The sequence below is a fragment of the Abramis brama genome (assembly GCF_963993115.1).
Source record: "Abramis brama genome assembly, chromosome: 7".
Taxonomy (NCBI): Eukaryota; Metazoa; Chordata; class Actinopteri; order Cypriniformes; family Leuciscidae; genus Abramis; species Abramis brama.
In genome coordinates this window covers 18,089,135-18,101,607 of record NC_139969.1, presented here as the reverse complement: position 1 = coordinate 18,101,607, position 12,473 = coordinate 18,089,135, and the positions used below count along the sequence as shown (strand labels likewise).

At 36.2% G+C, this 12,473-nt stretch overlaps 1 protein-coding gene across 3 annotated transcripts in view; it reads right to left on the bottom strand.

The window, feature by feature from the left end:
- asap1a (ArfGAP with SH3 domain, ankyrin repeat and PH domain 1a) overlaps positions 1–12,473 on the bottom strand; it is a 48,353-nt gene that overhangs the window by 3,491 nt on the left and 32,389 nt on the right. For 2 of the 3 annotated variants that reach the window (XM_084120000.1, XM_084120001.1), the window contains 15 exons: positions 12,263–12,349; positions 11,180–11,280; positions 9,887–9,956; positions 8,379–8,466; positions 8,133–8,181; positions 6,815–6,978; positions 6,487–6,620; positions 5,730–5,821; positions 5,401–5,587; positions 5,094–5,179; positions 4,881–4,996; positions 4,056–4,123; positions 3,754–3,861; positions 2,088–2,313; positions 29–104 (listed from right to left, as the gene is read on the bottom strand). In XM_084120000.1, coding sequence (XP_083976126.1) covers positions 29–104; positions 2,088–2,313; positions 3,754–3,861; positions 4,056–4,123; positions 4,881–4,996; positions 5,094–5,179; positions 5,401–5,587; positions 5,730–5,821; positions 6,487–6,620; positions 6,815–6,978; positions 8,133–8,181; positions 8,379–8,466; positions 9,887–9,956; positions 11,180–11,280; positions 12,263–12,349 — 1,652 coding nt within the window. Of the gene's footprint in view, positions 1–28; positions 105–1,458; positions 1,621–2,087; positions 2,314–3,753; positions 3,862–4,055; positions 4,124–4,880; positions 4,997–5,093; positions 5,180–5,400; positions 5,588–5,729; positions 5,822–6,486; positions 6,621–6,814; positions 6,979–8,132; positions 8,182–8,378; positions 8,467–9,886; positions 9,957–11,179; positions 11,281–12,262; positions 12,350–12,473 lie in introns of all 3 variants that reach the window. The other variant, XM_084119999.1, reaches the window with a different exon arrangement.

Sequence of the window (12,473 nt, the reverse complement as noted above, 5' to 3'; positions counted from 1 at the left end):
ATGTCTAAATGTCAGTGTGGTGCAACACCTTTGCTGCTGCTGAATTCCCTCAAACTTATTGGCCGGGGATGTCCGATTTGCAGAAGGAGGTGTAGACTCACTTCCTATGAGGTTCAAAATAAAAAGGGGGAAGAGGTTTAAAGCGGTTTTGAAGTCCCCGTATTTCATTAAGAGCTTTGGCCATGTCTTACACTCTTTGTTTTTATGTCCCAGGAACCTTCATTGATGTCACCAAGACATTTTTTTTATGTTAAAATATTTTCTCAAACCGCAGCTTAGTTCACCCAAAAATGTAAATTCTGTAATTTACTCACTCTCATGTCATTACAAACCCGTAAGACTTTAGTTCATCTTCGAAACACAAATGAAGAGATTTTAAATGAAATCTGAGAGATTCCGGGTCCCTCCATTGACAGTCCACGCAACTACCACTTTTGACACTTCAAAATGTTCATAAAGAGAAAGTTCTGTTCATCATATGAAGCGATCGTTTGTACTTAAAAGATGAACGAAAGTCTTATGAGTTTGGAATGACATGAGGGTGGGTAAATGAAGACAATGGTTTTTTTTTGCAATTTATTAAACTTTAATATGCCAAGACAACTAAAAGAAGGTTGATTTCTCTGAAAAAATAATTCAAATAAAACTGTGGCTCTGTGGCACTATTAGATCTTCACCAGCCCAATTACCTCAACCAATGGCATGAGTTCGGGGCCAACTATTTGTTTATCCTACCAATGAAAGAGTGTTTGGGGAAACCAGTTCCCCTACAAATACAGTAGACTTTTGGTGTCCCGAGACTTTTAAAAAAAATAATGAATGTTGATAAAACACTGTTATAATTTGGACAAATTCTTAAATTTATATTTTGTCTAATCGTAATAATTAACTAATTTTAATCACCATTTTAATTTGAGTTGTTCTGTTAGGTGAAGCTAATAGAACACATTACACATTTTACCTTTAAACAATTTAATAGGATATTTTAATTTAAAACAATGCAACAACACAAACAAAATAAATGATAATTATTAAATCGCAAAGCTCAGAATCACAAAACAAAAAGAAAGCTGCCATAAGCTAATTACTAAGAAAAAACACTTTAACTCTCACTGGGGGGTGAGGACAGAGAAAATGCTGAAGAAAATGTAACATTAAGTGCTAGATGTATTAATATTTTTGGTTGTTTGATATGTCAGGCATCCTCTCAGCAAGCTCTCGGTCTTTGATTATTAACACACTCAAGAACAAGATCTCTAAATCAATTATTCAGAAAATCACTTCATTATGTAATGGCCATTGGAGGTCAGGCTGAGAATTCCTACCCACCCATTTCACACCAACACCACCACCACTATGAGCAACAAAACAACAAAATTACAAGAATTTTTCAGAGGTGCTGGCAAAAAACTTTTGTTTCTGCAATCACAAAACAGAGGTGTTGCCACCTGGACGCACCTTTGCTCTGCGGGCCCTGCAGTACGGGGCTGGGGGGGTCTGAGTGGGTGCGCTTGTGTCCGGGAGGTGGAGGAGGCGCTCTCTTCTTAGACAGAGTGGAGCTGCCTCCTGCACTCGATTGCGATCCCAGCGGCAGGGAGGTGGGCGGTCCGGAGGACGGAGCTGAAAGAGTGACGAGATGACGTGATTGGCCGAGAAGCAAGTGAGGCCCGAACGCACCGGAACACAAGGGCAAAGACAACACTCCCATCATGTCAGGAGTGATGAGTGTAAAGTGATTTCCAAAAGCACAACCAAAATAATCAAGAAAACGACAGCCAACATGGTCGCAGAATGCAGGTGCGGGCCGGCTGATAACTGATTAGATAAAACGACAGCCAAAGGTTCCACATTCCAGTTCAGATTGCAAGCAAACAGTGGTTGTGGTGTGAGAGGATGTTTTACAATCACTAAGGTGATCACTTTATAATCACTACTCAACCGATTGCACATTATACCTCCCCCGCAATTAGAGTTAATGTAAAGAACAGTACATGCAAACAATTCAATCTATCATCATGTTTTACCTTTCCTGCTACATGGGCTGCTCTTTTTTTTATCTGCAGCGTCATGCATAAAGGCATGTATACCTTTCCCAGTGGTCTTGCTGGCTATTGTGGGCCCCTCTGATACCGGAGATGCAGGTGTTTCGGTGGAGGTGCTGTAGACAGGGTTGGCAAAGGCTCCATAGGAGAGTCTCTGTTTGTCCCTGTGTCCTAAATACCCCGGCAGAGACAGCTTCTCCTGAGGGGACACGTTCGAGGAATGACAGAAGCTCTGAGGTCGGGGAGAACGCTCCTTCTTTACCGGACTGGGCTGGAGATGGAAAAATATTACACATCACTTGATTTTGAGACTAGTCCACAACCTCTCCAAAACCTTGCAATTACAAGTGAATGCATTAGGTGGCACTGTGTATACGTGGCGTTGAGGTGGTGTGTGCTTTCAGGCACATCTGAGTGTGGTAATATTTTGATTTCGGTTCTCATTTCACGAGTCATGTATCTCTGCAGATAAGGGTTCCACTTTTATGATGGCATAAAATGCGCTATTTAAAGCGCTAGAAGGAACTTGGTCGCTTATCAAATCGTTTTGCTTCTGAGTGGCAAGAGAGCTTGGTTCGCACAGTGGACTAAGAGCATTTTCAACCCTATTGTTAGAAGACAAATGTGACAACCATTATATAGATTCTTATATAGACTTCAGTTATCACAATTTTTATTTGTGCATTACCCTAATGGCAGTAATATACTTTTTGTTTTCTATGTAAACTCTGGGTAAGATTGGCTTTTTTTTTTTGTCTAGATTTTTTTAAATAGCATATTGTTTTTTTTAAGAAACCTGTACATTAGCTTAGTTTGATACAATTACAAAATATATAACTTTTGTGAATAAAACATAATACAATTTTGCAAATTTGTTTACCCCAAAATGAAAATTCTGTCATCATTTACTCACCCTCATACTTTGACACTTCAAAAAGTTCATAAAGAGTTCGTAAAAAAAATCCATTTGAATTGAGCAGTTTAGTAGTTTAGTTCAGTTTAGGTTTAGTTTAGTTTAGAGACACGATCGCTTTATATGATTGAATTTAGGCTTGTATTCACATATAAACATTCATCATCTCACACATAAGTTGTGATAAACGGAAGCTCAAGCATGTTCGCTTCACGTGCGAGAACCAATGAGGTTTGTTCTCGTGTTACACAGCACGTTTGAGCTTCCACAAGAACCAGTGAGGTTTGTTCTCGCGCATCAAGCAGTTACGGGTGAGCTTCTGTTTATATTTAAATGTGAATAAAAGCCTAAAATAAATCTTCATCATATGAAGAGATCGAGTCTCTTCAGAAAATTTTATCTACACAGCTCAATTCATATTGATAAGTTTTACGATCTCTTTATGAACTTTTTGAAGCATCAAAGTGGTAGTTGCATAACTGTCAATTGAGAGTGCAGAAAACTCTCAGATTTCATCAAAAAGATCTTCATTTGTGTTCTGAAGATGAAAGAAAGTCTTACAGGTTTGGAACAACATGAGGGTGAGTAAATGCTGACAGAATTTACATTTTTGGGTGAACTAACCCTTTAAGTGTTGCACCATGTTCTAACCAGGTGTGAAGTTTCCAGCAACAAGTAATCAGTTACCTACAAAATTACTCATAATACCTAAGCTTATTACAGGTGCATGAAGAGGGAGAGTTAGTGGAGCTCTAGTATAGGGAGATATTGGACAAAGCAAAAGGTGGGCGCACAAACCTTGTCATCTAGGTCATCGTCACTCTCGTCAATCTCCTCCAGCCGCAGATTCCACTCATACTCCACATGCACGTGAGGATTAAACCTCCCAGCTGCTGCCTCCATCAGCTGCACAACCAGTCACAAAGCCATTAACATAATACACGTCTCCTCTCTGACATTAATGCCAGAAAATAAAGGTCATGTTTTGAACAATTACATGACTGTATAGTTGCAGGTGGTTGTATGGCAAAATTCTTCTGTAATTACCACAGTGTCAGCAACACAGAAATTAAGCATTGAATATAAAGTATCACACTCACTAGCTCTTCACACTGTGCATTTTTCATTCGTCTGGCAATGTCCAAAGCTGTCTCCCCATTTTGATTAACTGAAATAAAACACATAAAGCACATAGGTACAGCCTTGCTACTACTATGGAAAAATGACATATTTTAAAACTAAGCAAGATGCAAAAATCAAAGCCTCCAGGATAGGTGTGGTGACACCTGAGTATTATTCAGTAGAAATGAAAAGAATTTGAGGAATGAAACTCGTTGGAAGATGAGCCTCTAAGCATTCAGACCGGCATGTGGGTTCCAGAGGCCTGTTTTTAAACCTCTGCAAAATATCCAATAATCTCTTGCAAATCATGTTATGATTTTATATGAAATGTTAGAGTGATTAAACAGGTTTGGGGTCAGTAAGATTTTTTTTTGTTTTAAGAAACTAATACTTTTATTTAATTGCTTTTACAGGAATTCTTTTTTTGTTAAATATTTTTTTATAATTTACTGTATTGTTTTTTTATTAAATGAATATATATATATATATATATATATATATTATGAATACTGCATTTAATCAACTTAATCTTAAAACTTAATCAACAAATTAATGTAGAATCTAAATAAAGGAAGTATATGTTAAATTCACATAGCCATGCATTAAGGTTTAAACAACAAAGTATTATATTACAAATTATCAGACTTCTATCATTTATTAAAATGTTTATTTACAGCAATGTAATTGCTATTGTAGAATTTGAACTTTAGATAAATGTCAACAATCAGCTGCCTTTATTTATTTTGAAATAACTCCAGATGTTGTCTCTGTTGAAACACCATTGCTACAGATAACCCACTTACCCAGGTCAATAGATGGTTTTCCCCTGAGCAGCAGTTTGAGACACTCTGACTTCTCATATGTGCAGCAGTAATGGAGAGCAGAGTTTCCACTCTCCGTCTGTCTGTCTGGAGTTCCACTGCACAAACAGATCCATATTTAACATCTTGCAGCATAATTCTCTCCTAATGAGCATCAGTGGACTAATACACACTACAGAATGTTCTGTCCGTTACCTGTTTTGGACAAGAAAGTCCACCAGGTGCAGCGAGGTCTGGTCTGACATCCGCACAGCAAAGTGCAGCGCTGTCTCTCCCGGGTCCTGTCGACAGTAATTCAGTACCAGAATCAGGACAACATTACTGAGAAATATTTGCATTCATTTAAATATTAATGAGTACTGACAAACCCTTGGGGACCACACTTCTCATCTGACCTGAGGTCACTTCATATACACTCTGGGAAATAAATGACTATACTTCTCTAAAAAAGCAGCATATAAATCAGTTAATCTATGACAAACTATTAGTCAAAGATCAATACCCGTCCTGCTTCTGGAAATGGATCCATTAGCTCCACTCCATCTGCATAGAGCTGAATCAGAGCCATCAGGTCTCGAGTTCTCACGGCCTCGTACAAGTCGCCCTGTCTGGCTGTGGCTGTAGTGGCTGTCCGCCGAGCAAACCTGTGCTCCACGTACTTTGTGTTTATGTACTCCTTCCTCTCGGTCCTAAAATAGTTCATTTCAAAAAGCACATACTGCTTAACATATGAATTAGTGCATTAACTACTAAACAAAGGGTCATTCCAATAGTTAAAGTCTGTAGTACTATCTACAGTTGTTAAGGTATGCTAGGTAAGCCAGTACTCACATGTCACTTGATGGTGTTGGCTTTGGTGAAGGGCTCGGCAGATTCCCTTCTAAAATTTCATTAAAACTACTGTTACCCACATTCTTAGCCAGCTGTGGAAAGATCGCAATCGGCTGTGAGTAACTAGCATGTTAACAGATCATAGCATACCTATAATTTAGTAATACATTCATCAAACAGATTATGTTAAAAAGTCAACACAAACTACCGTTCAAAACCGTTTGGGGTCCGTAATAATAAATCAAAAAATCTTATGCTCACCAAGGCTGAATTTATCTGATCAAAAATACAGTAAAAACAGTAATATGCTGATTAAAAATACAGTAAAAACTGTAATATTGTGAAATATTATTAACTTTTGTATTTTAATATATTTTATAAACAATTTGTTATTGTGATGGCAAAGATGAATTTTCAGTATCATACTCCAGTCTTCAGTGTCACAAGATCCTTCAGAAATTATTTGGTGCTCAAGAAAAATTTATTATCATCAATGTTGAAAACAGTTGTGTTGCTTACTTTTTTGTGGAAACTGATAATTTTTTGTTAGAAAGTTGAATGGAAAGTAAAAAAACAAAACATTTATCTGAATTAGAAATGTTTCGTAACAGTTTACAGTTCTTTTTACCATAATTTTTAATCAATTTAATGCATCTTAGCTGAATAAAAGTATTAATTTCTTTAAAAAAAAAAAAAAAAAAAAAAAAAACTGACCCTTAAACGGTAGTGTAAATTACAAGATTTACATTCACATTACCAAGAGTTCAGAGGTGCCGAGTTTGTCTAGTTCCATGGACTGGATGCGTGAAATATGGACACCCATTTCCCTGTGGATCCCTGAACACTCGATGCATGTCAGGATGCCGAGGTTAGTGGATAACCATTTAGGCTCTAGAGCAGATAAAATGGGAGAAAATTGGGTTTTATATTGTAGTCGATGAGCGCTGTGTCCTGCCACTCACCTCTAAGCCACAAGGTGGCGCATGAATCTATGAAACTCTGTTTTGAAACCTCACTGTATTGATAAAATGGGGACTGTGTCAGATGCCACTGCTACAAAACTTTCACACACAAACTTGGCTAACCTGGTGCGCCACAGTCGCAGCAGACTTCATTTCCAGGCATGCGCAGCACATCCTCGATGATGGCTTTGGTCAAGTCTTCCAAACTGTCATCTCCAGCACTCTGCTCCCCACGGAACGCCATGTTCAGAGCCTCTTCCTTACTGTTAGTCAGCACTGAAATCCATCTGCTCATCACACATGAACATATATATATGCATTAATCGTTTGCACACCACCACAGATGGGCATGCGCATGTTATGTGAAATACCACACGCACACACACAAACATAAAGACAGATTTGCACGCAAACACATATTTATGTATCAATATATGTGCTATACAGATATTTAAATATCAACAGACACACACAAGCTTACTAATCCACAGCAAAATATATAATATAATATAATATAATATAATATAATATAATATAATATAATATAATATAATATAATATAATATAATATAATATAATAAGCAACATGAATCTCACAATGATTTTTTTTTAGCTATTAAGCATACTAAAGATCATAATTTAAACTTCAATAGCAAAAACAGCATTAGAGTAATTCATTTCTGGGAATCAGCTCAACTATTTAAAAAAAAAAATCAATGATTAGTTCGCAGCATCACTCAAAAATGTTCACAGAAGTTTCAGCATGTTTTTTTTTTTTTTCTATATTAAAATGTTTTAGCAAAAATATATGAATACATAGGTTATGAAAAGTGTTACTTTTTTGTTACCTTATTCATGTAGTGCCAAAACTGGAAATTATTTCTTATTTTTTTGGAAGTCTCTTATGCTCACCAAGAATTCATTTATTTATGATTACAATTTAAAATAAACTGATTTCTAATTTAATATATTTTAAAATGTAATTTATTCCTGTCATGGGGCAAAGCTGAATTTTCAGCATCATTACGCCAGTCTTCAGTGTCACATGATCCTTCAGAAATCATTCTAATATTCTGATTTGGTGCTCAAGAAACATTTCTTAATGTTGAAAACAGTTGTGCTGCTGAATATTTTGTGAAAACTGTGATGTATTGTTTTTAGGGTTCTTTAAGGAACAGAAAGTTCAATAGAACAGGATTTATTTGATAGAGAAATAATTTGTAACATCATAAATGTCTTTATTGTGACTTTTGATCAAGTTAATGAATCCTTGATGGTAGTATATGTTTTCTGTCTTATATTTTTTGCTATATGTAGCACAGCCCTAGAATATTCTTCTCATTAACACAAAGACGCACTGATACACTCACATCTTGTTCTCACTCATGAGCAGAGAAATAACAGATGGTATCAACTCTCGAACTAACACATTCACACTTACATCACAAACTCCTGTTCATCCTCTGCCTGGAAATGATATGTTCGATTATCTGCACAGGGAAAGAGGGAGAGAGATTATTAGGGGAAGAAGTGCATTATGTTAACTGCTCTTCAGCCTCTGAACACTGCACTTAGTAGTCTCTGCCTGTGTAATGGAGTTAGACTTCTGGAGGCCTTGCTAGCACTTGGCACGGATGGAAGTACTCTGAAGTTTGGCAGGGGACATAGCTTTTGTGTAGTTACTCACGGGAGATGAGGTCAAAGCACTTCTTATCCTCTCCGCTGGGTTTAACCTGACAGGTCAGCAGATTCAGTCTCACCGGTTGCCTGTTGGACTGGACAGAGTAATTACAGTCAGTTTTGGGGCCAGTTTATGGACTTGTCACTTGCCCTGCGAGGCCAAACATGTCACCAAGGTAAAGGCATTAACCTGGATAACGTAGATGAGACTTTGTGAAAATTGGAAGAGCGACTTGGAAAATCATCAAATGACATGGTTTACCAGTTGTTTATGAATTTATAGTTTCCATTAAGTTAATGATGTATTATTTTATTATCATATTATTATTTTAGTTTAACTATTATTTATTTATATTTTATTTATTTAAAACATTTATGGAAAAATATAAACAGATTTCTTGCTCACACATACAAATATGTTGCTAAAATAACATTTATATATATTTGTGTAGTGGGGTCAGTGAAAATTGCTAGGGCAGGTTAAAAAAATAAGAGAGATAAGAGAAATAAGAAAGCCAAATAATAATAGGGGAGGCTGAACTCAACTTGATTTATATATTAATTGATGCATGTAACTAAACACGTCAGTATGAGAAGTCATAACAATATTTAATTATACAAATATTTTAGAAACACTTGTATAAATAATGTGTTTTTGCATACATTACTGTCTAACTCAAATCCCAGAAAGAATGTTTTGCTGAGAAAATAAAAATGAGAAAATCTACAAAAAAAGCTCTAGGGACAAAAGCCTTTGCTGGAAGTAATGTGGTAAAACAGATTGCTATAGCTCCATATTGGTAACAATAACAGCCTTGATGTAATGCAGGACTGCCAACACAGTTCATGCGTGACATCTGGACAGTATTGTAGAAATCATACTTCAGAAACATGTGAAAATATTTTTACAATAAAATGTAATTAGTTGCAATGGAGTATCCAACACAGGATCAATGGTTTCAGATTTAAGACAAACCTATGAGGTATGCAGACTGTTAGGTTAGGGTTTGGAGCATATTAAAATGCTATCAGACAGGAATATGAGCACATTACCACAGAGACGAGAGAGCAAAATGCATTCGCTCCACACGGAGCGTCCTTACAGCAGATTACACCAGGAAACTCATCGACCACCTGGGGCCCGGAGCATGCTGGGTCTCGTTCGTGCTAATATCATTAGTGTATGAGTCAGATCGCACCGGGTGCATGTTTCTATGGTAACTGGGCAGCACTACCCCCCATGTTCACCTCTACACGGTGAGAGATAGTTTTGAATGAGTGCTAAAGTGAGGAAACAAAAAGATTTTTAAATAGTGGCAGCTGTGTTGCTTCACCGTTTATATACAACAGTTTAAAAGCTACAGCTATAATTAATTTAAAAAAAAATCGAACTCAAAAATATTACATTTGATAGGCAAGTAGTAATTAAATGAGACCAAACATCCTTTTAGAGCAAATATCAGCATATTCTGTGAGTATATCTCATAGTATTACTCTGGTTAATGAAGTACTCACTGTGGCATGGGAGATGGTGAGGATGCCATTTTTCACTGAGCACTTCCTCCTCTGCCACACCTTACGGATCCTGTGAATAAAAATCATTACACCCGTCCATAGAATCTCTAAGATGGCTTGATAATTGGCACAAAGGAGGAAAATGTTTGATTTATTTAATTTAAGAAGAATACCAATTCTGTTCTGTCACATTCTTTCAAAGTCAGAAGGTAGTTTTCCATGAGTAAGGTACTAAATAAGGTCTGAAATCAGTGCAACTCTGTTAACAATGTGTGAACTGAACAAAATTCATAAAATTTAAAAAAGGGTTGCAAATATAGCCTAAATTAAGATGTTCCTAAGTGGAAGTGATGCTTGTTCCTTAACAGGTGTTGGTTTATAGTTATTGATAAACTTATATTTCCCATAAACTACACAAAATATATTTATTTTATATATTTTTCATACAATACATTTTTATTACAGGTTTAATTGGTTCAACACAGCCAGCACTACAATTTATGTAAAAAAAAAAAAAAAAAACGTTGTGTATACATTTAAAAAATATATACACTACCATTAAATATTTTGAGGTTAGTAAGACCTTTTTTCTTCCAAGTCTCGCACACCAAGGCTGCATTTACATTAAAAAAATATAATAAAAACAGTAATATTGTGAAATATTATTACAATTTAAAATAACCGATTTATATTTTAAGATATTTTAAAATGTCATTTATTCCTGTGATAGCTAAGCTGAATTTTCAGCATCATTACTCCAGTTTTCAGTGTCAATGTCAAGAAATGTCAAGAAACTTTATTATTATCAGTGTTAAAAGACGTTTATTGTTTTTTTTTAAACAGTGTTTATTTGAAATTGAATTTTTTTTAACATTATAAAAATCTGTCACTTTTGCACAATTTACTGCATCTTTGCTAAATAAAAGTATTTCTTTCTCTTTGAAAAACCTTACTATGCCCAACTTTTGGTACTGTATATGTTAGATAAACTCTTAAAAAATAAATAAAAAACCCACTAAAACATGGGATTTGTGCCATTAATGATTTTAAAAGAGCTTATTCAAGGGGAATGCCTAATGATACATCTTCTATGGTAAAGCATCGTGATGCCTTATGTTTATACTGTATATATTTAAGTGACTTGACACTTTAGAGCTGGAAGAAGCAGTAATCAGAAGCAATGTGGTGTTGAACCAATCAATTACAGTGTAGCCAATTCCATTAGACACAATCAAGAGACAATTAAGTCACATAAGTCGTCTGACTACATTTCACATCAGTGTGTGAGCTCACCCATCACTCTTCTTGAAGAGATAGCCCTTCTTCTCACAGCCAAACTCCTTATTGCCCTGCAGCTGGTGCATACTGTAACCGCTCTGCTTGCTCTGAGAATCCTGCACATCACAACAAAAACATTCAAAATTCTAACGAATAAACCGTACCGAGCAAATTAGCATGCCACTATACGATCATAAATTTAGTAAATGAAACCTTATCATAAAGGGGGGGGGGGGGGGGGATAGTGTGATCAAAAGTCTGAGACTACATTGAAAATCTGGGATTTTTATTTTTCATTAAACCTGAAAAGAAACAAAACAAACAAAGAAACAATATGATGTAAAATGAAGAAGAAATATTCAGTATTTTATTCTAGCACCAAATGTAACCACAATATGATAGTAAAATTCTATTGTATTAAATGAAAAATTTTCTGTAGACATTTGCGCACACAGTATATATAATAAAATCAGACAAAGGAAAAAAGTCTGGCAAACACTAAACATTACTTTTATGAACTTACTCTCCTAGACTTCAGTTGGAAGGCAGTGAAAGAGAAAGGAGGAAAGGAGTCAGAAATGCAGATGTCAGATTATTATTATTGCAGTGTGCGTTGAATAAAAATGAGAGCAAACCTAGCGTCGCAATGTTCACAGCAGTATCCGAGGATAATACAACGCAGGGCATTGTTATTCAATCGAGACCAGAAACGTCCGGTTCAAATGGACATCAACTCCAAACAAAACACATAAAAGATCAAACGCTGGGCTCTACAACAGAGCTTGTGTTGTCACTGTCTGACCCTCATGTCCATGTTTCCTCTCTCTCATGAGAACATGTACGCTCGCACACAAACACTGAAAACCAACTTCACAGTCTCTCAGAGGCAGTAAATGTCAGGACAAACTGGACATGAAAAGCATATTCACATCTGGACTCATTCATATCTTTAATGCTGAATACAGCATGTAAACCCATTGTTGCGTGATATATATAGAAGTGATTGCACTAGTATAGATTACCCTCAGTGATCATTCAAAGACAAAAGGGTCATTGCAGATTAAAGGCAGAGGACACATCCTCCGCTGATCTACCTACCTCTTTCTGGTCCAGTTGTAAGGACGACTTGATGAGATCTCTGAGAGCCGTAAGTTGTTTCTTCTCTTCGTCCTGGGTCTGTTTGATCTGACGGTAAAAAATTACAGTGTTACAATATGGGGAGAAATAAACAATATAAAACAAACAGTTTCCTCATTTCAAGATGTCTGCTTAAACACTTTCTTGAGGAGGCACTGCTAGTTAACCTTTA